Source organism: Canis aureus, chromosome 14 (genome assembly GCF_053574225.1).
Source record: "Canis aureus isolate CA01 chromosome 14, VMU_Caureus_v.1.0, whole genome shotgun sequence".
In the NCBI taxonomy this organism is placed as follows: Eukaryota; Metazoa; Chordata; class Mammalia; order Carnivora; family Canidae; genus Canis; species Canis aureus.
Genome location: NC_135624.1, coordinates 37,678,084 through 37,702,998, shown reverse-complemented (window position 1 = coordinate 37,702,998; position 24,915 = coordinate 37,678,084). Strand labels below are relative to the sequence as shown.

Genomic DNA, 24,915 nt, shown 5'->3' with positions numbered 1-24,915 from the left:
TGGAGGGTGCAGGTCAGCGGGGCTGGGGAGAGGAGGCACCGAGGAGCCGACTGGGGTTGCCCCTCCCAGCCCTGCCCCTGGGCTCCCCCTCCTCCCCCCCTCCCCCCGGGGCCCTAGGCCCCTGCCCACACCGTGGGTCTCGCTCCTCCCTCCTCCCACCACCTCACGTTTGCGCTCCCTTCCTTCCTGCTGCCCCTGCCGGACTCTGTGCCCCCCCAACTCAGGGCCTGCCACGTGGCCGCGAGGTGCTCCTGGTGGGAGGGGTGCAGGCCCACAGAGGTCCAGGGGCGCCACCGCAGGAGTCCGCGAGGCCCTCCCTGCTCTGAGGTCTGGGGGTCAGTGGGGACCCAGCAGCCCATCGAGGGCCAGAGGTGGCCGTGAGGGAGAGGGGCTGCAAGCCCACCACCAGAGGGGAGCAGGAGAGGCTGGCCTCCTAAGGGGGGCAACCCAGGGAGAGTGGTTTGCATCCCCCCTGGATGGCCTGTTCTGGGCCTCCTCCAGGCAGGGGCGGGGGGGTCTGGGCCACAGCACTGCCCGCAGAACCGCTGGGCCAACCGGCCCTGGGCTGCCCACCGTCCTCCGACCTCTGGGGGCCCAGTGACCGGCGCGTGACCTAAGAAACCTCCAGGAAAGAACAGGCCCTGCCCAGCGCTAAACAGGAGCGGGACACGTCCTTACCCCTGCGTATGAGGGATGTGAGCCCAGCGATCCGTCCAGAGGCCTCACTGCCCACTGAGTGCTCCCTGGAGGGGCCGGGGGAGCAGGCGGGCTGGCTGTCCCCAGACCCACCTCCTGTGGTCAGGGTCACAGACGGTGGCTGGTGGCACAACCTAGGACCCTTCCCTTGGGCTGGGAGGCCAGGAATGTTCCACAGAACCATCCTGTCCCAAAGCAGTTGGAGGCAGGTGGCTCTGGGCCCATTTCAGGAAACACGGGATTAAGAGGAGCAGAGCTGAGGCCCCGGGATGTGCCTGATGAGAGTGTTGCTGGGCGGGGGGGGGGGGGCTGCTGCCTCAACAGGGGCCTCCGCAGGGGTGAGGCAGAGGGAGGTGGCCCCAGGCGCTCCCGGTGTCAAGTGTTCCAGGCCCTTGGGGTGGTTTTTTTTTCCCCATAAAAAAACTTGCCCAAAGACTTAGCTTTCTTTTTAAAAGCTGTTTGAATTTATGACATTAAATTCAAAATCTTAGCTCTTCCCTAAGCTTTTCAGTTCCACGTACACGTCTTAGGATTGTGTTTATGACTCTGACGTTTTAGCAGTCTCTTTTAGGGAGCCCTTGATTCTGTTTGGCCCACTTACAAACTTACTTAAACACAGTTTAAAACACTTAAGGAAGTTTATTTATAAATTTAATGTTTCTTGCTTTCACGTATTATTTTTTTGATGTAGTAGAACACACATAAGGTAGACTTTATCATGTAAGCATTTGCACAGTTGAATGACATCAAACGTGCTCACGTCGTGTGGCCGTCACCCCCTCCAGCTCCAGAACGTTCTCTGCTTCCCAAACCAGCGCTCTGTGCCCGTGACACGCTCCCCCCCGCACCGCCCCAGCCCCTGGCCGCCCTGCCCTAGCGCCCTGCGCATCACAGGCAGGCGGGCTGTCCCCTCCTGGGTCCCGGGTCAGTGTCTGCCTCCCCTCCGGGGCCTCGTCTCCGTGCCCTGCAAGCAGCGTGAGAGCCAGCATGTCGGAACAGCCTGTACGTGAACCGAGCCCTGGTGTTTGGGTTTTCTCTCATTGGCAAGATGGGTGGGATGGAGCGTACTCCCTCAGCTGGGAAGACGTGGAGCCCAGCACGATGCAGCCGCCCGCCCACAGAGGACCCGGCGTGAGCTCCAGCTCCTGCTGACATGTGCAGGGCGACGGGCACCTCCAGCCGCTCCCAGGGGCGGCCAGGGGCGGCATTCCAGGGGCCAGCACTGGCCTCTGCATGTCCCAGGACTCCCTTGTGAGCAGGACGGGGCAAAGACGAATTCGTGTTTAATTACACACACACACACACACACACACACACACACACTCATTGCCCTCTTCAGTAAAGGAGGCCACCTTGGGGCCCAAGCACAACCCCTGGGACCATGTTGTTTAAAATTAAAAATGAGGTTGCTTCAGCAGGACCACATTTTTAATTACTGAAAAGGCGCTCCCGGCCCCAGGGCCAGGCTGTAGCCTCCTGCAACGTGTCTCACTGTGGGAAGTCCTTGCTCTGGGCTAGGGCGTCCCCCTCAGATGAAAAAGGCGTGTCTGCCAGCGAGCCATCACTGAGCGCCTGCTGGGTGTACGGCTTGTGGGCACTGCAGGCAGTCTGGAAGTGGGACGGGTTCTGACCTGGGCTCGGGGTCATCAGGCAGGCCTGGGGGCCCATGCCCAGGAACAGGGCACCCATGAGCCGCAGGCAGCGCCCTGCTTCACTCAAGACGGGCACAGGCACTGCGCGCAGGCCAGGAATCATGCCCAGTAGCAAGACCATCCCTCCTCGGCCTCGGCCACGCGGCATGCTAGACCTCTGTCGGGAATTGCCACCGGGGTCGTGGATGGCTCTGGGGCGGTGGCCGTCCCGTCTGCAGCTGTGGCAGGAAGCCGGGCATTGTCAGAGGGTGGGATGGCACCCCTAGTGTCAGCGGCCCCAGCAACAGACGAGGACCTGGACTGAGCCCCCCATCCCTACCCCGTTAGGGATAGGGATGCACAAGTGCCGTCAGAGCAGGCTCTGGGCAGCTCCCGGGGCGGTCAGCACCAGAGAGCACAGGCCAACCGAGATACTCAGAGCCGCCTGCGAGCCCCTAAACCGTGTGCTTTGCGTAGCCCTGGATTCAGGACTCTGCAGGCACAGACGCCCGAGGAGCAGGTCCGCCAGCACTGGGCCAGCGGGGAGAAGCAGGGCAGGCACGGTCTTTGTGCCTGTCCCTGCCTCTCTGCCCCGCCACGGCACCGTCCCCGCTGTCCTTGAGGCAGGCAGAGGGCCATGTCATCACCCCCTGTTCTACTGGCCCCCTACAGCCAAAGAAGATGGTCCTGCCGGTCCTTCCTGGGACCGTGTCCCATGAAGCTCCTGTGGTTCACCTTGTGTCACCATCACAAGGGTGTTGTGTGCACCTGGTGCTTGGGCCCATTTTACAGATGGGCATGTAGAGGCTCAGAAAGACCTTCAGCCAGGGCTTAAGTCTGCGACCCCAAACGGAAGGCTGGTTTTGTTACCACTGGAGGGAAGGGAGTGGTCCCTTCAGTTCGCATCCCAGCTTGAGGTCCCTGGCCCGCACTGGGGTGGAGACTGGCATGCCGTGCCCTGTGGGAGGCAGGGAGAGAGCACCCTGGGTGCAAGGAGGAGCCAGGGTGAGATGCGCCCCCCACCTCCACCCCGTGAAGGCTTCTGCTGGCCCAGGAGACCTCTGGAGTGGGGATGGCTCCTTGGGGTGCAGGCTCTGGGCCTCAATACCCCGTGTCAGCCAGTTGCTGGGCGTGGGCCACCTGGGGAAGGGGCAGTGACCTCGTGGAACAGTGCTCCTAGGTCAGGGCTGCTCCTGGTGGGGGGCTGTCTGCAGGTAGCACTGCCAGCCCCTGGGGGATGGAGGCCTCACCCTAGAGCAGTGCCTGGGTGGGTGTCAGTGGCCACCACCGACCGTCTGTGCTCCTGGGGGCGTCCAGCCTGCCTCTGTTGGGAGCAGCTGTAGGCCTCTAGGGTTTGTGCCATCAGAGAGTCTGCGGTGGCTCTAGCTGGTGATTAGGCCGCTGAGGCCAGGCAGTCAGAGGAGGAAAGGGCTCTGGGGGTCGCAGGTGACTCCCTCATTTAACGGAAGGAAACTGAGGCCCAGATTGCCTCCAAGGGGAAGCCTTGGCTGTGCTGGCTGAGGGCTTGCTGCCCGCTTGGGTCCCCCTGAGCCAGATAAACCAGGAGTGCTCCAGAGTCTGCAGTTCTCAGCTCCAGGGTTCATCCTTGGCGCGATGAAGTCCGTTCAATGCAGCACATGTTTATCGAATGCCTACTAAGTGCCAAGAAATGGGTTTGGGAGGTGTAAACAATACGATTATGTTCCAGTTGAGGAAACAGACCAGCAGACCACAAGCCATCCTGGAAGGCAGCTATAGCCGTGTGAGGGAAGGGGGCCGACACGGTCCAACTCAGCGCGCTGAGGGCCCTTTCCCTTCATCCCCACAGCTGCCTTCAGGCTGTATTCCAGGTAAGGATTCTGGAACTCCTAAAATGAGTGGCTTTCCAGAAGGCAAACGGCAAATAAATGGCAGACGTGAGACTCACTGTGGCCTGTTTGATTCAGGCAGCTGAGTAAAGGCACGATGAAGGCCCCAAGGAAGCATGGAAGAATATGGAAGGAATAGGAAAGGCTTTGTTGGAGACATTAGTAGATTTAGGCCCTAAAGGGTGAATGAGAGTTCAGGCACTGGGGATATATCACCCTGAAGGAAGAACAGAACAAATTGGTAAAAAAAAAAAGGGGGGGGGATGTAATTTGAGCTAGGATGAAAAGTGAATGTGAGAAAGAAGGAGGAAGAGATGGACAGACGGATGGATGGATAGATGGGTGGGTCGTGGTGATGGACAGATATGGTGGATGGATGGGTCGGTGGTTAGTTGAGTGGATGGGTGGATGGGTGGATAGTAGATGGTAAGTGAATGGATAGATGAGTGGTTGGGTAGATGTGTGGGTAGATACATGGTGAGTAGGCGGATGGATGGGTGGTGGATGAATGGATAGCAGATGGGTAGATGGGTGGGTGGTGGATGGATGGAGGATAAATAGGTGAGTAGATGGGTGGGTGAGGGATGAAGGGTTGGGTAATGGGTGGGTGAGTGGGTGGGTGGATGGGTATAGATGGATGACATGTAGTCTAGTGTTGGTTGAATCTGTGAAGATAGAAGATGAAGTATCCAGAGCCTGTGGACACAGGAGCCCCAGTAGCTGGGGAGATTAGAAGGAGCTGTGGGGGGTCACATTAACTGGGGGTACCACAAAGCCATGGTCAGCAACTCCAGAAAGTGAAAAGACTGGGGAGCTGGACCCTGTTGCCAGTGGACACGCAGCTGTTGGAAGCAGGTGGGCAGCGTGCAGACAGGAATGCGGAAGAACCACTGGCAGGCCCTGACCCCTGGAGCAAGGATGCTTATCAGGGACCCGGGTTCTGGAAGGACCAGGCTTGCCTGAGAGCCACGTTGTGGTCCATGCCGGGGGCTGTGGTCTTGACCCCTGAGCATCCCTGGCCTCTGACCTCCACAAAGATGTGTTCCGTTTTGGCTGCTGGTCCTGTCACAGCTGAGACGTCCCCTGTGACTTTCAGACCAGCATGTGAAAGGATCGGGCCAGACTTTTCAGATGCGCGGCCAGGTGGGCCGACCAGGTGGGCTACCCAACCCTTTCTTGGGATGGGCTGGACTCATTTCAAAGGTGTATTGATCGGCCCTGAGGGGAGCAGGATGGTCCTTCTCAGGTTGGCCCCTGCAGCCCCGCTGGCCCGGCCCGGCCCTTGACAAGTCTCCCTCCCGTCCTGCTTGGCTTCTGCAAGCCTCCAAGCAGCGAGGGCCTCGGCTGAGCTGCTGGGGGAGGGACAGGGGATCTAGGCTCTCATGCTGGAGGTGCACTGGGCTCCGCTGTGTCCACGGGCCGATCCGTCCCGCCTGTGTCACCGGCTGCTGCCGCGGGGAGCAAAGGAACTCACGTAGAAGCCTGCGGCGTGAGCCCTGCAGGTTCGGTCTCAGCTCAGCCAGGGGACCAGAGTTCTGTGTGCCTCATCCATAAAACGGCAACAGGACGACCCCTTCGTCATAGGGCCCTTGTGGGGCTTAATGGGATAATCCATCCAAGGCACTGAGACCGGTGCCAAGTGCACAGGGAGCCTTGAAAGAGCGGGAGTTAATATCCTGTCGTGGTGGCGAGGGCAGCGGCTGAGGGAAGGGACCACCGCCGTCCCTCACACAGGCCTTCATGCACAGGCATCCCCTGGTGGAGAGACGAGTAAGCCTCAGCCCCTGCCTCCGGGGCCCCCGGTGGGTGAGGACACAGCAGGGCCGGGCAGGGGCAGCCGGTGGCCCAGGCTGCAGCGGGGAGTGACCCCGTGCGGTGAGCAGGACAGTGCGGGCGGGCTGGTGGCCGTGCTCCGGGTGCCGGAGAGCCCCTCCATGAGAGGACTCCAAGCTGCTCGGGCCTCCCATGCAATTCCAACTCGCCTTAATTTTAATTTAATTCCCTTTAATCTTTAATGAAAAGTTGTAAAAGTAAATTATTTACCCAAGAGAGCCAAACGGCTCCTCAGGAGCTGTTCTCCACTTGAGGGTAATTACACGTGTGGGCCTGGAGGCTCCCTCCCTGGATGCGGGGCGGAGGCATTCTGGTTTATGAACTAATTAGCTACCTCAATAACTGTTAAAAACACATGCCATTTGGTGGATCGAGAGAGAAGCTCCGGCCTCGTATGGAGCACGCCCTGACAATCGCCGAGGGGGCAGAGAGAGCCTGCGTTGTGGCCCCGCGACCCGTGGTGCGCTCTCTATGACGGCACTGTGGTTCCGTGGTCACCCTCCACCTCTGGCCGTCTCTGCGTCTGAGCCCGCACCCCTGACAGCGCTGGGGGCTCATGGAAGGGGGGGTGCTGTGCGGTCTGCGGCCCCTCCCCAGACTGTGCACGAGGCCCTTCCCCAGAACGCCGTCACCCCGCCTCCTGGCCATGCCCATGCTTCCCAGCTCTCTTCCAAACTCTCTCTCGATGTGCAATAAAGTAGCAAAATCAAATTTAAAATGCCTGAAAAAAAAAAAAATGCCTGGACTAAGAAGGGAAACCATAGTTGGCATAACCGGTCAAGACCTGCAGGAGCGTGCGTGTCCACGTACCTATGAGGGTGCGGACTTCACGGCCCCCCGAGGGCCAGCGGTGCTCCACGGGCTCCGGGCCTCCTGTCAGCCAAGGAGAAGAGATCAGCTACCTGGTAAAGAGGGAAAGCTGATCAGCTGGTCACCAGCCCGCTGGCGTTAGAGAAAGTTCTCCACGTTCTGCTGGGTCTTGGGCCCTGCAGGGTTGCGTGCTAGACCCGCCTGCACCTTCTTCCCGGGGACAGTTGCCGGGCAGGATGGTCCCCTCGCCTCGCCCCTCTCCGCGCAACCCAGGCTCTGCTTGCTTTTCTGCTGGAATTTCTTTTGCTTCACTAAAGTGTGACAGAGCTTTTCCATTAATTCCCAAGCGTCACTTCAATCAAATCGACTCTAAAATGTAGGCACGTCTGAAATTTACGCTGACTCGGAAGGGGTGTGTGTGAGTCTCACCCGCGCCCTAACTGACGCCGGCTGCACAGAGCCCCCCAACCCGCCGCACTTGTGCTGTTCCTGGGTCTTCCCCTAATGTCCCCTAATGAGCTCCCGCTGCCTCGTTCCCACATCTTTAAAATGTTTCATGTGAAGGTAGACATTTGTGCCTAACGTCTCCTCGGCCGTCCTGTTTCTCAGGGAGGGTTGAGCTGTGGGTGAGGGCGGAGCGGGCATCCGTGCTCCCCCGGCCCCGGGAGCCTTGTCCAGAGGAGAAGCCAGCGGGTTGACGGATAGGCCAGTTGAGCAAGAAATCCACCCTCTTTGCCACTGAAGTCCGTTCGCACATGGCCTTGGGGTGGGCTGGAGTCTTACGTGTCCCTTCACACCCCCGCCCCCGGAGCCTGCGGTGGGGGCTCGCCCTGCCAGGGAGGTCCTGCCGCGGCACCCACTCCCCTGCCCCTCTCTGCTGCCCCCTCTGAGTGAGACCATGGGCACCAGACGTCAGAATCGGGTGCCCCGTGGGCCCAGCACCCTGATGTTCCTGTGACGTGGGACAGCAGAGGTTCCAGCCCGACGGGAGGACGCTGTGGAGCCTTGGGGCAGGCGGGGCTGCAGCAGGGGCTCGCGGAGCCAGAGCAGCGGGCAGTCGGGCCGGAGCGTGCTGGAGGCCTGGGCACCGGGGCTGCGTCTGGACAAGGCCTTGCGCTGCCCTTGCCACCTTCTCCTGGGCGTCCTCGATCGCGGAGACCTCCGGAGTGACAGGCCCGAAGCCCGCTGGCAGAGCCCGAGGATGTGCCTCCGAGTCTCGCAAGGCCAGGCCCTCCCGACAGCCCTGCGAACCATGGCCGGGCCCCGTGGAGGCCCCGTGAAGGCCACATGTGGCAGAAGCTGTGGGGGGCCCTAAGCAGCCTCGTGCCTGCCCTCCGGGAGCCTTCGGTAGCCGGAGCTTCTCCAGCCCCTTCTGGGGGCAGACAGGAAATAGGCCAGAGGCAGAGGCCCTACCCCCACCCCCCACACCGACCCCAAGACCTGGGCGATGGGCACCTCGCCCAGCCCCCTCCTCTGGGAAGCCCCCCAGGCATGTGGGTGCTGCCCCTGCTTACCTTGCAGGCTCACAGCCAGCTCTGCAGGGCCAAGCTCCCACGGGCTGGGGTGTTGGGGACGGGTCCTTGGCTACGGCTCCCCCAGCCCCCTGTCCCTCGGTGTCCCCACGGGTAGCCACACCTGCCCTGTGTGCCCTCCAGGAGGGACATGAGGTTGCCAGTCGGGGGCTTGGCCCTGAGACCCCTCCCACCCAGGGGCCCCTATACCCCATCCTCGTGGCAGCAGTGGTCGCCCTTGGCCAGAGCGCAGGCTGGCACGGGCGGCTTGGGCTCTGCGCGCCCCACAGCGTGCGCCCACCCCCCCCTGCCCCCGGGCCCTTCCTCAACTCGGCATCTATTTATAGCAAGTGTTTCTGCCGGAGCCGGGACGTGCGGGAGCATAACCGCGGCGACCGTCTCACGAGGGATTCTGGGCCAGACAAAATTAAGTCCGTGACTCTGGCTGCTATTGGAAGTGAAGGCGAAGCAGGGCGGGGGGCGGAGGGGGAGGGCGGCTGCCACCCGACTGACCGCTGGGGGGAAGGGACGAACCTGCTCCCAGGAGCTTCTCCTGCATAAGTCACATCGTTGTCCGCGGAGGGACCCAGAGCCAGGAAGTGGCGGGTGGGCCCAGCGTCCTCTCTGCTGCAGGGCGCTTCGAGGTCACGGCCCAGCCCCCACCCCCCGCAGAGTCACAGGGGCCCCCAGGGCCCGGGCACAGCCAGCGACGGGTGGGGGTTCTTGCCCAGCCCCAAAGCACACGCATGCGCTCGTCCGGCCCCTTGGTCGTCCCACAGATATCAAACAGAGCGAGTGCCGGCCTGGCCTGGCGTTGGGGACACGGGCAAGTGCCAGTTCTCCTGCAGCATCCACGGAAGAAGGAACACGGTCAATAGTTAAGCAAGTGGGTAAACAAGAGATAAGCTGTCGAGAGCCGTGGGAAAACAGAGGGTGCGGAAGAGTGACAAAGGTGGGAGGACGCTTCACGGTGTGGTCGGGGATGGCCTTGAAGAGAGGGCCAAGGTGGCGAGCATAGCGGGTGCAAAGGCCCTGCGGCACGTGCTGGGCAGGCTGGAGGAGCAGGAGGGAGGTCGTGCGGTTAGAACAAGAAGTGGGGAAGGACAGCAGCCTGTGTTGGGGGGAGCCCACCAAAGCCCCCCTTTTGTTCTGAGCATAAAGAGAAGCCGACTGGCAGGCAAGGAGGGACAGGATTGAATGGCGTTTTCACACCGTCCCTCTGCTTGCCGTGTGGGGGCTAGAACAGGACATGTGCACGCAGGGCGCCTGCTGGGACGTGGGCCTGGGCCAGGGCGGGGAGGGCAATGCTGAGGGCCGACCCCCCGGGCGTGCTGACTGCTGGGCGTGGGTGCCCAGTGGGGGGAAAGCCCCGACTGCAGGTGCAGGAGCCCCGACCCCGCCCACAGAGCCAAGCAGGAGGGTCACCTGCCGTGGGGTGGGACATGGAAGAGGTGACCTTGGAGGCCAAGGGGAGGAGTGAGGCCCACTCACCCCTAACACCACACCCGGCCTCCCACAGGCCTCAATGGGCCCACCCCGCACACAGGAGGAAGGCAACACGGGGGGGTGGTGGCGAGGGCCCCCAGGGCAGGACGTGCGGGTGGCACGGGACACTCACAGCGGCGTCCCCGCCCGCCTGGGGCCGGCTGGCTAGTCCCCTAGACACACAGAGGAGGAGCTCACCCACCACCACTCTAGGGATCCGGTCCTGCCGTGGGCCAGGGGACGAGGCACCCCCTTCCCCGTGCAGAGGGCGGGGGGCTGACCCAGGGTCCTCACGGGGGCCGCCGCAGACGGGAGTCGACAGAAAAGCCGGAGCCGAGCCCTGCCTGCGCTCAGGCCCGCGGCTAACGGGGGGCCCTCATCCCTCCTGCACTTGAGAAATGACTCCTGAACGGCTTCCCTTCGAGCAGTGTTGTTATCCCTCCCCAGCTCCTTCCTAGCGAGTCCTGTCACCCCTGGTGGCCCCCTCAGACCTCCACTCTGGTCCCAGCTGCCCGTCCCAGCCTTGCTCAGTGGGGCCCTCCTCCCAGGATGGGACAGCTGGTCCGCTTCAGAGCCAGAGGGGCCAGTTAGGTTCAGCCGGGGGTGCACTGGGCCACAGTGCTGGGGGGTGCCAAGCCCCACCTGAGCACGGCCCACATCCCCGGCATCCCTGCATCTCTGGCATCACTGGCATCCCTACATCCCCAGCATCCCTGCATCCCTGCGTCTCCGGCACCCCCAGCATCCCCACATCCCCAGCATCCCCGCATCCCCAGCGTCCTGAGGCACGTTTCCCCCAGATTTCTGAAGCAGCACCCTATGGGTCCCAGGACAGACCAGCCACGACATCCTTCTTGATTCTAGAAGCCCATTGTTCTCTAGGGAACCATGGACCTCTGCTCTGCCCTGCTGTGTCCTCCCAGGGACCTGGGGAGTGACCCGGGGAGTCCTGGGGCCCCTGGACCTGGGTCTGAGATGCTGGACTACAGAAAGGAAGGAAATAGCCGCTTTCCTAGCACAGAAATCCTCCAGTTCGGTGGGCAGTCATTACGGCCGCAGATCCCGGGGTGGCACGCCTAGCCGTCCCGTTTGCCTGGCACCAAGGCTTTCCTGGAGGCAGGACTTCCAGCACTGAGGCCAGGATAAGCTGGGCCAGGTAGCACCGAGTGAGGACGCAGCAGGGAGCAGGGCAGGTGGGGTCCGGCCTCCCAGAGGGCCGCACCCCTTCCCCGGGGAGGGGGGCAGCCGGCACAGCTACGAGCGAGAGCCAGCGATCCAGGGCCCGGGAGGAGCGCTCAGCTCGGACCAGAGCAGGGGAGGTCCTCTCTCGGGTCCTCTCGCCTACCCCGGGGTCATTATCCCAGTTTTGCAGATGAGGTGCAGGAGGCGGGTTGGCAAAGGCGTCCCGGAGATGAAGGGTCGAGGCACAGTCGACACCCCAGCTCCGCCTCCTGCTTAGCCAGGGGCCCGTGCACCACCCCTGCTGCCTGGCCTGACCTCAAGGCCCCAGATTCCTGCTCCTTCTAGAAAGTACCAGGGGAGGATTGCCACCGGCCGCCGCGGCCGCGTGCAGCGTAGTCTCCCCTCCCCCTGCCCGGGGGGGGGGGGGGGGGGAGCCCGCAGGGCTGGGGGCCGCGCCGCGGGGGAGCCAGAGGCCAGTCCTCAGCCGCCCTAGCAGGCGAGCGACCCGCACAGTCCTCCGCGGGGAGAACGGAGCCGAGGTGTGAGGAGGCAGCCACCCGTCACTGATTTGCACATAATCGTATCTTTCCCTTAATGGAACCAGCAGCCGAGGCGCCCGGACACCTGCTCCCTCCACGGTCCCCGTGATTCAAGAGGGTTCGACTGAGCCCGCCGCCTCCGCTCTTCAGCCGCCGTTACCCAGGCCCGGCTGCGCGCTGAGCCCCCCCCCCCCCCCCCGGGGTGGGCAGGGGCACCCCCCCGCGCACCCGCCCTGGCCTGTCTCCGGGTCGGGCGGGGCTCAGACCGGGCACTCCTGCGCTTGGCCGCAGGTGCTAGCGGGGCCCGGGGCACGGGCTGGATGTTGGGGCGCGTGAGTGGCAGACAGCGATGGCCCCGAGGCGGGAGCTCGGGGGTGGAGCGGGGCCGGAGCCTCTCGGGGGGCCCCGCTGTCCTGCTGTCGGACCCTCCTAGGAGCGCCGCGACCTCTGCGCCGTCGCCCCGGTCCCGACACGGGGTCCTAGGGACAGGCGGCGGGAACCGAGGCAGAGCTCAGCAGGAAACGCGCCCGTCGGGGAGATTTCCATCCTGAAAAAGCGGACTCGACCCAAGTGGGCTTGGGGGGTGAATTGCAGCTTATTCCTCTGGTGGGGTCTCCCGCAGCCCCCGGAAGCCTGCTCACAGACACGCGGGCGGCGGAGACCCGGGAGGGGCGCGAAGGAGGTCGTCACCTCGGGGCTGGTGGTGACAGGGAGGGGCCGCGGTTCTGGGGGGCTCCTTGAAAGTTAGGTTTATTTCTGTGTTTTTCCTAAATGTTCTGCAGCGAGTTACAAAACCTCATAATTTTAAAGAAACCAAACACGGGGAGGAGACTTGATGTCAGGCTTTCCCGGAGGAATGGCCTCGGTGGGACACGGGCGGGTGGGCCTGGCCCCGCGATCCTGTGCCGCCCCCACCCCGCCGCCGCCCACTCCGTCCACACTCGCGCACACTCCCGCTGCCACGCTCACATGTACTCACGTGCACTCCCCGCTCACATGTGCACACACGTGCTCACACATGCACGTTACCTTCACACACACTCATACGCACCCTCGCATGTTCACTCACGTGTGCTCACTCACCCACTCATGCACGTTCACACTCATTCATTCTCTCACACATCCTGACACTGTTTCTCAGGCAGCCACACACATTCTATGTCCTGCACGTGCTCACACTCTCAGACTCCTACACACTCATGCGTCTCATACATGTGCTTGCACACTGACACACACACTCGCTCCAGTTGTGCAAGGCCAGCTGAAGAGATCGAGCCCTCCCTGAGGACAGCACCTGCCCCGAGGGGAGGGTTTTCCTTGCCCCCCCAAAGGCAGGCCACCCCCAACTTCCCTCCACACCTGTGCCTCCAGGACCCCGAGTGAGGACTTGGCCTCCTCGCAGGGGCTCCAGGCCCCCAGCGGCCCCCAGGGCCGTCTCCCCGGCAGTAACCTAGTGTCAGAAGCCGCAGCAGCAAGTAGGGAAGTGTCCCCAGTCGGCCTCCCCCCGCCCCGTGCCATGGGTCATGGTAATGACGGGGTCACACTCAGCTGGCACGTGATGACGAATCGTCTGGGCAGGAGCACTTCTGCAGCTCCAGGCAGTGCTCACACGTGAGGACGTGCACACGGGAGTGTCACTGTCACGTCACTGTTCCCTGAGCCCGTGGACAGAACGAGTAGAGGTCAGTGGAGGCAGGCTGGTGGGGTGCAGGGTTGGCCCCCGGGCCGCTGCACAGCTGGCACTGGGGGACGCAAAGCCCACTGCGGCCTTGGGCCCCCCTCCCTGGGCTCCGTGGCCAGGGCAGCGAGCCAGTGACCTCTCCCTGGCCGTGTCGGTGTCCCGGGCCGCCGGGAGAAACCACCAGGGACTGTGAGCTTCACACAGCAGGGTTTGCGCCCCCGCGGTTCTGGAGGCTGGAGGATCAGCTCCAAGGGGTCGGCAGGGCTGTGCTCCCCCCGGAGGCTCCAGGGGAGGCTCCTTCCTGCTCTTCCAGCGCCTCAGGCTCTGGTCTCCCATGTCTGCCTCTGTCGTCATGTAGCCTCTCCCCAAAGACTGTGTCCTGCCGTCAGTCTGTCCCGAGGACGTGCCTCCAAGCAGGGCCCCCGCCCACCCCTTCCGCCATCCTGCTGGGACGTCCTGGTGCGGCCCTTCCCAGCTCCTGGCCCCCCGCCCCGTCCCTCTGCCCCCCAGCCCCCACTCTGGTCCTCAGGCTCAGGCCTCTCCTCTGGGGTGCTCCAGGATGGCCCAGCCCTCCCTGGGGGAATCCACAGGAGTGCGTGTGGCAGAGGCCCGGCCAGGTCCTCGGCGCTGCACGGACGGCCCCTGCCGCATTCTTGCCCCCCCGCCCCCACCCCCCGTGTCTCCTGGCTTTGCTCTCCTCCTGCGGGAGCCCCTGGCCGGGCCACAGCTCAGCCCTCTCAGGCAGGAGCATCTGGGAGACCCCGGGTGAGCCCGGGCCCCTCCAGCAGACCCCTGGTTACAGCTCTGGCTCCCTCACATCCGCTCAGCAGGGACTGGGCCACAGCACCCAGCCTGCACGGAGGGGCGGCTGCCTCGGTGTGGGAAGGAGCGAGGGAGGGAGGGAATGGCAGGCTGGTGAGCGAGGCCGCGGGGCAGCGCCCTCGACAGCTTTGTGTCCTGTGTCCCTTGCAGATGTGCTGGTGGACGGACAGCCATGCGACTGTGAGGCCGCGGCCTGCCGGGTGGGCGACCCCGTGCGTCTGGAGGTGCGGCTGACCAACCGGAGCCCGCGCAGCGTGGGCCCCTTCGCCCTCACCGTGGCCCCCTTCCAGGACCACCAGAACGGCGTGCACAACTACGACCTGCACGACGCTGTCTCCTTCGTGGGCTCCAGCACGTTCTACCTTGATGCGGTACGTGGCGGTCTGCGAGCCCCAGAGCAGCCCCCGGGGCCACGGTGCCGCTGCCCCCAGCCCTCGCCCGGGCGGTGGGCTCAGCGGTGGGCCAGCACGGGCCCCTGCACGGACCCTCCTGCCCGCCTCCCCGTGGACCGCACGCGGCTCGCTCCTCTGCGCCCCGAGTCCTGGCTGTGAACCAGGGTGGCTGGACCCCGCCTCGCAGCTTGGAAGGAGACGGGGCGGGTGCAGGGCGCCTAGGACGGTGTCAGGCCTGCTGCCCTGTGCTGCCGTCAGCGGCCTCCGTTCCCACAGTGCTCCCTGCCCCGCGGTGGCTGCACGTGGCCCAGAGGGACCGGTGACGTCCACAGCACGCTCCTCACGCCCCTGTCACCCAGCCACTCCTCACCCGGCCTGAACCCCCCCAGATGGCCCGGGGTGGGAGGTGCCGTGCTCCTTCCAAAGCCAGACGCGGTCTCAGAGAGGGACAGCCGCTTGCCTGGGGAAGCACAGCAGGGAAGCCCTGGAGGGGCCCCCACGCCCACCGTCCAGGCAGGTCAGGGTCTCCCGGAGGCCCTGGGAGTCGCTGCTGTGCTGGGCTGACGTCGCCCCTGTTCCCCACAGGTGCAGCCCGCCGGCCAGTCGGCCTGCCTGGGAGCCCTCCTCTTCCTCTACACCGGCGACTTCTTCCTCCACATCCGGTTCCACCAGGACAGCGCGAGCAAGGACCTGCCGCCCTCCTGGTTCTGCTTGCCCAGCGTGCACGTGCGCGCCCTGGAGGCGCCGGCCTGAGCCCCCTGCCCACGTCCGGGTCCGCACTCCTGTGGGTGCAGGTGACCCGGCAGCCATGGGGGGCCTGGCCTGGCCCCCACCCCCTGCCCCCGGCCCCAGCCCTCAGTCCCTACCCTCCCCGTCCCTCCTCCCAGCAGCACCCAGACACAGCAGCCTCACCCCTTCCTGAACTGGCCCTCAGGGCCCCTGCGGGAGCCTGGCACTGACCAAACCCCGAGGGCCCCCACCCGGCCCTGCCCCCTGTCCTGTGGCCTGGGGATCACGGCCCACGGGAGGAAGACAAGTCGCGTGCGAGGGAGCCGCCCCTCGGCCACTGGCAACCCCCAGAGCCCCTCTTCTCCCAAGGCCCAGGCAGGAGAGGTGGCGCTGAGGGGGTCGGTGCCAAGCAGGTCCCTCTGCCCCCCGCAGGCAGACCCCCAGGCTCTGCCGGCTGTTCCGGGCCTGGGGCTGCCTCCAGGCTGGGCTTGGGGTGCCCTGGCCTGCGTGTGTCCGCGTGTCTGTGACAAGCTCTCCAATAAAGGGCCTGCCTTGCTTCCCTGTGGGGCCGCCTGCGTCTGTGTGTCTGCGCGTCTGCTTGCCCGGTGCGGTCGGGGGCCGCCCCACCCATCAGCCCCAGCTCAGGTAGGGGTTCCCGCACACTCGAGACAGTGCACAGACCCCCCCCCCCGACACACATGGCCTGTGCCCCCCCCATCCCCTCCTGTGCACGTGCTGCTCTTCAGGCCTGGCTCCCTGGCCCCTCAGAACCCTGGCCCGAGCCCCGCTCCTCAGCCCCCTCACGACGGCTTGGGCCATCTGGGCCCCTTGCTCTCTCTCGTGAGGTCACGTGACATCTGCTTCTCTCTTCCATGCACTCAAACGCTCGGGAAGATGTCCGGGAGTGACAGCGGGCACAGGTGGGGCGTCCCTGGCCTGATGCGACAGCCCCTGTGGGGCTGCGAAGGCGGGCTCTCCCCTCGGTCCTCCCCTCCCCTCCTCGCCGGCAGTCCCCTGGCGCCTCCCCTCTGCCCCCACAGCCTCCGTCAGTCCATGTGGCCCACATCACTCCTTGGGCAGGACACTGGCACCTCCCCGTTTCCACGGGGCTACCTGGGCAGCCCATAGGGACAGTCGCCAGGCTGCGACTTCAGAGGAGGGTGCCCTGCCCTCACCCTGCAGGGCTGTGATGCTGGGGCGGGGGCACCTTATGCAAAGTGCACAGAGCTTCCCGGGGGCTGTGGTGGCCCCGCGCCCCAAGCTCCTTCACAGCTGCCCTGAGCAGCCCCCCCTCCCAGCGGGAGATGGACGGAGCCTCTCAGCAGAGGCCAAGCCAGGAAGGGTCTTGGTGTGAGTGCCCCCAGCAAACCCAGAGACAGGAACCAAGGCCACCAGCAGGTCCCGGAGGAGGAGGGGGCCCCGTGGGGGCGTGAGGAGTCAGAGGGAAGGGAAGGAGCACGGGAGGGAGCGTTGGCGTGAGGACCGCTGCCTGGGGTCCCCCCGGCCTGGAGCGAGAGCTGGCCTGCGGGCGCCCCAACCCCCGGGAGCTCGTTCCTGCCGCCAGCCGGCCAGGGCGCCAGCAGACCTGCACCCCACGCTTCCTGAGAGGCCGAGCAGCTACCAGCTAGAAGTTTCTAAGGGATCTTGTGGGCGGCGTAGGGAGTGGAGGCTTGCCCAAGGCCCTTTTCTGAGACAGGCTGGGTGTCGTGTAATGAGAATAGATACTGGGTCTCTGCCCCCACTTCCTGACAGGGAGCTCCTACATCCCTTGGGATTTCCGGCCAGCCGGCTGATAGGAGTGTCTTTTGTTCTAATGAGAGAAAGACCCAGAATGATGAGAGGCTTGGAATGCTCAGCCCCACCCCGTCCTCAGGGGGGAAAGGAGCTGGAGGTGAGTGAATGATAGCTGTGGCCACGAGCCTCCGCCAAATTCCCTAAGCCGTGGGGTGCGGAGAGCTTCCTGGTGGGTGCACCGTCCACGTGCTGCGGGGCGGCCACCCCGGCTCCAGGGGACAGACCCTCCAGACCTGCCGCCTGCGCCTCTTCATTCGCCTGTATCCCTTGTAACAGTCTCGATACCAGGCTGGTAAACCCAAGTGGCACTTTCCTGAGTTCCGTGAGCTGTCCTAGCAAATTCTCAAACCTGAGGAGGGGGTCAGGGAACCCCAACGTGTAGCTGGTTGGTTAGACGTAGGGGTGCCCAGGACTTGTGAAGCGTCTCTGTAGCGGGGGGTGGGACTGAGCCCCTCACCCAGCTCCCCAGCAGTTCGTGTCAGAGCTGAGCGGATCTGCAGGGCGCCCCGCCAGGGGCAAAGTGTGGGATCGGCTGGGGTGGGAACCCCACACTGGGCGGCCGAAGGCGTTGTGAGTAGAGGACAGGTTCCCTCACTGAGCCGGGAAGGGAGGCGGCCTCTGGCCCTGTCTGTGGCCTCCCGCGGGGCAGTGGGGGCCGTGGGGGTGCGCGGTGCGCTGCTGCCCAGGAGGTCCCCCGTGGCAGGGGCTGCAGCAGGGAAGGCTGAAACCCTTCACTCAGGCGCAAGAAATGGCTTCCAAGGCCGTGCCCAGCTGTCCGTGGCTCCCCCAGGACGGGGCTGAGTCTGACCGTCCCCCATCCCAGACGCACCGTCCGGGGAGGTGAGGTGGGCAAGCCCGCAGGAGGCCTTGTCCGGGGTTGATCTGGCTCGGCTCATCCCCTGGGGCACCGGCTGTTAGGATTAGATGAGCGGATCCTGTGTGCCCTGCATGTGCTCACTACATGGCCAGTTGGCCCCTTGGCCGGGGTCTGGGAGTGTTCCTTGTGGCCCCGGGCAGCAGGAGGTCCCATTTGCGGTGTCCATGCTGCACACCTGTCCCAGGTGAGTCGCCCGGACCGTGAGGGCCCCACGCAGGGCCCGTGTGAGGCTGTCCTTCCTCTGCTCGTGTCCAGAGACGGAGATGCCTTCGGAGGGAAGCGCAGCAGTTCCCCAGCGGCGCGGCCGAGCTCGGGGGGCCGCTAGCCCAGCGCGGGGCAAACAGTAAGTAAAGCAGGACAGCGGAAGGGTCTGGTTTTCCTCTGGCCCAGCCTGAGGAGGGAGCCCAGGACCCAACCGGGCTTACCCGGATTAAACCGAGTGCCGAGCTGCAAACAGAGCGGCACCTGCCCCAGCTGGCCCTCTGGGAAGGGGGCGCTGCCACTCGCTGGGCCCGTGGGCAGGTGCACGGGGGCCATTAGCAGGAGCCAGGCCCAGAGCCCGCAGTCACAGCGACGGTGGGGAAACTAGAGGGCGAGTTGGTGGGTGTGGGGGCAGGAGGATCAAGGAAGGCTTCCCGGGGGAGGAGGAGGAAGGGATCTCTAGGACTGCGGGGAAGGGGGATGTGTGCTAAGCAAAGACCTGGAGGCAGGACAGCAGCCTCCTGAACCCCTGGAGCATGGAGAGCACACCACTCCCCCCAGCCCCTGAGGACGGGGCCTGTGAAAAGGTGATGGGTGACCTTGTGGGGACGTGGTGGGTGGGGGCTGGGCTCTGTTTGGGCTCAGACGGGGGACATTGGCCTTGGCCTTGCTGCAGTTCACCAGGGGGAGGATGGAGGAAGGGCTTTCAAGTGGGAGAACAAGCATGTGCCAGGAGGCCTGGCACAGACCGGAGGGCAAGGCATATGGGCAGTTAGTTGGGGGGAGTGCACGGCCCCAGGGCCCGGGGAGGGCAGGGAGGCCCCAGGAGGCACGTGGGGGCTCTGGGGCAGGTGGAGCGCCCCCCACGACGAGCCCCTGGACCCAGGAGAGGCCAGGCCGGGAGACAAGGGCTCTGAAGCAGGTGGCTGAAGAGGGGAAGAAGAGGGGCTGTGCCCAGGGGTGGTTATGGCTGGGGCCCGGGGACCTGGGGGGGCGGGGGACGGGGGTGTTGGCCACTGCCCGCTTCTCCTCCTGTCCCTGCACCCCGCCCCGCGAGGCACACGGCGTCCCGGCCTTTTCTTCTCCGTCGCCAAGCCTGTGTGCCTGGGGCCTCAGCTGCTCCCTCCGCGCGTTGGGCGCTCTGCCCACAGGCCTCACGTGGCCTCTCGCGTCCCCACCTCAGCTCCACGTCGCCTCCCGCGGGGGGCCTGTCCTGACCACCCGGCTCTCCCTGGAGGACGTGGCCCAACCTGGAACGATCTCTGCTCGCCCGTGCATGGTGTGCTCTGTCCTCTGCCAAAACGTGAGCCCCTGGGAAGGCGCCGGCAGGTGGAGGGCCCCGGGTGGGAATCGGCTGCAAGCCGTCCCCAGCCTGGGGGCAGAGCCCTGAGGCCATGCCGTCTGCAGCTCAAACAGAGCCCCAGCTCCGCCTTGCTGTGCGACCACCGGCGGGCGCCTCCACCTCTCTGCTCCTTGATCTCTCGTCCGTAGGTTGGAGATGATGATGCCCCTCAGCGGGGGTTGAGGGTTATGTAGCTAAGGGGCCTGGAACGGTGCGGGCATGTCTGGGTGCCCAGCAAACACTTGCGGGTGAAAGAATGAGCATAGCCATTCCCCGGCTGTCGTGGCCCTGCCACCTGTGAGATGTGTGGCCTTGGTGACGCCTCTTTGCCTCCCTTGGCCTCAGTGTCCTGCTCTGAACAATGGGACCTACCCCATGGCAGCCTCCAAATCCGTCACCCACAGGAACAGGAGACATGGGGCTCTTTCAAGGATCTCCCGGGTGCTCTGTGTTGTCCACGGGGTCACTGAGGTCCCACCTGGGACCCCAAGTTCCATCATGCAAAACACGTTGAGCAAAGCACACACACACAGTCCGTGAAGAGGCCACAAGATGCAGACGGGGGGAGTTTGAGCGCAAGGCTGGGCCTGGGTCGTCAGGGCGCCCAAGACAAGAAGACCCCAGGCCGCAGGTCTGCTCTCTGTAAAATCCTGAGCCATGGCCGCCCAAGGACCCCCACCCACCCAGACGGAGAGGCGCGGACTGGGAGTCAGGGGAGAGGAAACAGGACAAAGCGCTGGCTCAGCACCACAGAAGGCAGACGTGTCTCCCTGCAGCAGCCTCTGACCAACAAAAAATTGACGGCAACCCGAATGACCATTAACGGCGCCCGGATGAATCAACGGCACTTACGGACACGAGGCCAGACGGGCTGATAGTACGTGTACAGCCAAGTGTGGCTGTCGTGGGTGACACGTGCACACAGCCAGCCCCATTCAGGTGCACAACACACACCCCTGCCCCCACTGCAGTCACAAAAAACTTTACTGCTTCCATGCATCAAAAGTCATCTAGAAAAATCCTTTGAGGAGGTGGCAGGGACACCTGCCTCCCCTAGAATAGTGGCCCCCTTGGGGCCCAAGAGAGGCTTTCAGAATGGGGTGCAGGTTGGGGGCACTTCAGTCCCATTGCACTTGCTTTACAAGTACATGGAGGGTGGGGGAGAGACAGAGATGATGGAGGGTAAAGGGGCGAGATGATCGAGACCTGGATGGGGAGAGACGACGGAGAGACAGAGATGAGAGAGACAGATTAAAGTCTAGGAAAGCTCATGCAGAACAGTGTGTGACTCTGGTGCAGATATTGGCAATTGTCCTTCTTGGAATTTTCCCGTACTTTTAGTTCCATAAACAAACAAAAACTTTGCAAGAGTTACCAGAGAAGATACCAAGTGCGATAAAGTCTTGAAGGACGAGGGACAATGTTGTCTTTTTGGAGGAAGCGGTGTTAGAAATAACCCAGGCACCCTGAAAAAATGGCCCAGCCAAGCCTGCGTTCCCATGCCCCTGCCCTTTCCGCAGTCAGAATGCCCCCGTCGCCCCCGGGTCAGGGTGAACTGAGTCAGGCCACGTGTACTGGAAGAATCAGAGCTTCATCGTGGGGCCAGCAGGAGCCAGGGAGCCATGTAAAGCAGGGGTGCTGCTTGTTGGCATCTCCCTGTCCTGGTTCCTCCAGGTGCCCGTGCCATTGGCTCCTGGACACTGCGGTCCTACAGCTGGGGGATCTAGAGTCCTCCTCCCTCCCAAGGGCCAGAAGAGGCTGTGCCAGGAAAAGGCTGTGTCCTTTTCATTTCACCAGCTGAGCCGGGTTGGTTGTGCCCTCCTGACATTTGTTCCCTTTGGGCAGGACAGGCCTGCCATGGCCCCACAATCACCTAGCTATCATGCTCTGTCGTCCAAAATTCACCAAGCGGAGCAAAGATCCCTAGGAAGATGCCTGAGGACCTGAACCCTGGCTCAGCCTCTTGTCAACTCTGACCTCAGACAAGTCGCTTAAATTAAATCTCTTTTCCTCATCTCTTTTTTCATCTTTCAAGCCTCTCATTTTCATCTCCATAAATGGAGATAAACATTCTTACTTCATGGGCACCTTATCCTCCGTGTTCCTACACATGACGGCAACTCCTCAATAAATCCTGGGTTCTTTCTCCTCTCTTCTCATTGCCTTTCTTTGTTCTACAAGGTACATGTCCAGCCATATACCTGCCATTCCACCATTCTAGGAAGATTGACACCTGACATCTCTGTTCCCCATTAGTCTACTATGTGGGTTAATTTTTTAGGTAACAAGAAATAATATAAGACAGATCTCTCTAACACACATGCTCAAATGAGAAATGGATTGCCTGACAAAGGCCTGAGCTCTGTAACTTGTCACAATGAGCTCTCTGCATTCAAGCAAAGGCTGGATTTGTGGATGGTTTCAAAAGACCATCCCTGCCAGCCCAGAAAGTACTGTCATTATGATGCCTTATGAGCCAGCCTGGTCCTAGTAAGCAGAAAAGAGTGATGTGCATGTGGGCACCTGGCTCCTGGGGCTTCTAAACAGTGTCTTAAGGGATTAAGGATCAAAAGAGGGTGTCAACATGATGGGTTAGGAGCCTAGACTAAGACTCTTACTAAAAACAATGATAAATATTGGTAATTATACAAAAAAAAAAACACATTTGTGAGTGCATCTCTTGGCTGGCAGAGAAGTGAGAGATACTCAGCCCAGTACCTGTGTGTAGGCAAAATCCAGGGGCAAATGATGCACCGATGCCAGCTTTCACTTTGAGGGTTTTTGTCAAAGCGGGAGCATCAGTTTTTGCTGCCTTACAAAATTGAAAGGAGGAAGACAAATCCCTGAGCTCATCAGGTGGGAACTCTAATAGGAGGCTGCTCCTCATTAATTTGGAAGCCCAAAGGATTAGATCTTTATTAAAAGATAAACTGAAAATACCCCCTACTCTACTCAGTAGAAATAAAACTCCCCTGTTTCCACCCTCCGACTCCCACCCAAATTGGCCCTCCTGTGAATCTGCAGTCCCAAGTCATGCTCCCTAAATACCTTCCTCAAACCTCGAGGCATTCATAAGTTGTCTTTTTTTTTATAGATTTTTTAAAAAGATTTTATTTATTTATTCATGAGAGACACAGAGAGAGAGAGGCAGAGACACAGGCAGAGAGAGAGAAGCAGGCTCCACGCAGGGAGCCTGATGCGGGACTCGATCCTGGGTCTCCAGGAGCACACCCTGGGCCAAAGGCAAGCACCAAACTGCTGAGCCATCCAGGGATCCCCACATTCATAAGTTTGAACGTGGTCCTAGACATCTAGCACCCCCTGCCACCACATGGCATCTTACAGAAGTAAACACATCTTCTCTGAAGGAATTCATGGTTGTCCCAAATTTCCGAGTTTCTATAAGGAAAAAGAATAATTCTCTGTTAAAGTTATCATATCCAAAAGGAAACAGTGGATCAAGCATGAGAGCCAGAAGAAACAAAATCAGCAAACTTAAGCTCAAAGAAAGGTATTAGATATTGGTTTTATCACACATAGACTATAAAATAAGTATGCTGAATATGTTATGAGAAATGAGAAAAGATTAAAATGAGCAAAGATCAGGCAGCCCGGGTGGCTCAGGGCAGCCCGGGTGGCTCAGCAGTTTAGTGTCGCCTTCAGCCCAGGGCGTGATCCTAGAGACCTGGGATCGAGTCCCATGTCAGGCTCCCTGGATGGAGCCTGATGCCTCTGCCTGTGCCTCTGCTGTTCTCTCTCTCTCTCTCTCTGTCTCTCATGAATGAATAATTTTTTTTTAAATCTCAAAAAAAAAAGTAAAATGAGCAAAGATCTAGAACATCATAAAATAATCAAATGAAGCTCCTATAACTGAAAAATAGAAGAGCAGATTAAACCCAACTCAGGGGAGAACTAGTGAATGGAAGAGAGAGCTGAACACATTATAAAAAATGCAGCCCACAAGGACTAAAAAGCATCAAAGAGACTTAAGAAAACACAGAGGACAGTGAGAAGCTCTCACATATATCTAATCAGAGTTCCTGGAGGAGAGAGTAAAGAGAATGGAGAAAAGGCAGTATTCAAAGAGATAATGACTGAGAACTTCTCAGAATGATAAAGACAAAAATCCCCATATTTAAGAAGCTCAACAAACTCCAAGTAGCATAACATTTAAAGTACACAATAGGCACATTATAATACAATTTCAAAGACCAGATGCAAAGGGATAATTTAACAGGAGCTAGAAAGACAAGACAAATTACCTTCAAAAAAAGTAGCAATTTGCTTGATAGCTGATTTCTCATCAGCAAAAACAAAGTTCAGAAGTCAGTGGAATAATATCTGAGAATGTGCTAAGTAACATGAGTACTTTTCAACAGGTGAGATAACATTTCCTATTAAAAAAAATAGGGTTTTTCACCACCAAAACCTCATTAAAGGAAATTTTAAAGAATGAACTCCAAGCAGAAAGAAATGGATACCAGAAAGAAAAAGATGCAAGAAGGAACAATAAAGTGGCACATACATGAGTAATCTAAACAAGCATTTATTGTGTAATAATTATGGATTATGGAGTTAAAACAGTGGAATTAACATATATAGCAAAATAGCACAAATGGTAAGGGGATGATGAGAATCAAAGTGTTCTAAGGTGCTTTAATTTCAATTTCAAAGATTTAGGATGAGGGTAAAAATATTGATTAACTTAGATTTAAGCTTTGGTATTTTAATCATGGAAATTTCAATTCTGGGGTAAACATTAGGAAAAGGAGAAATACCGTGAGCAATTTCTAAACTGGATACTCTAAAAGGAATTTTAAAAACACAATTATTCTATCCAAAAAGAGGCAAAAGGGAAAGAAAAGGGGCCACAAAAATAAATGAAAATGGCAGAACAAATAAAACCACAACAATGGTATTATCCTCATATTATAGTTGGGAAAAATGAGGCACACAGCAGTTCAGTAACAGAAATGGTTATAAAGAAAAGTTATAGAAATAAAGTAATGATATACCCCCAGATAAGACTACACAAAAGGAAAAAGATATACCAGAAAAATACCAATAAAAGAAAATCTAAAGCCAAAGATAAATTATTTCTAGAGATAAAAGCAATGACATCATGATGGTAAAAGCGATAACTCATCAGGAAGCTATAATAACTCTAAATATATATGCAACCAATAATCTAGCCTCAAATACATAAAGCACATCTGATAGAACTACAAGAAGTATACAAACATCTCTAAGTGAAAGATCAAGAAGACAAAAAGTATTAAAAATACAGAAAATTTGAAAAATTCAACCAATAAATTTGATTTAATAGACTTATGTAGAATACCTCACTCAACAGCTACAGAGAGACATTTTTATCAAGGACATATGTCAATATTTGCCCTATGGCCCAGTATATAGTTGAAGGACTGTTGTCATACATTCTCTGAACCCAATAATGCTTAAGTTAGAAATCAATCAGAAAAAGTTGATTATAAAAGTCTCATGTATTTGGAAATTAGGAAACA

At 60.2% G+C, this 24,915-nt stretch overlaps 1 protein-coding gene across 1 annotated transcript in view; it reads left to right on the top strand.

The window, feature by feature from the left end:
* Window positions 1-15,744, top strand: part of TRAPPC9 (trafficking protein particle complex subunit 9) — a 547,275-nt gene extending 531,531 nt beyond the window's left edge. The window contains exons 22-23 of the mRNA XM_077847376.1: window positions 14,209-14,429; window positions 15,036-15,744. Coding sequence (XP_077703502.1) covers window positions 14,209-14,429; window positions 15,036-15,203 — 389 coding nt within the window. The 3' untranslated portion in view covers window positions 15,204-15,744. The remainder of the gene's footprint in view (window positions 1-14,208; window positions 14,430-15,035) is intronic.
* The last annotated feature ends 9,171 nt before the right edge of the window (window positions 15,745-24,915 follow it).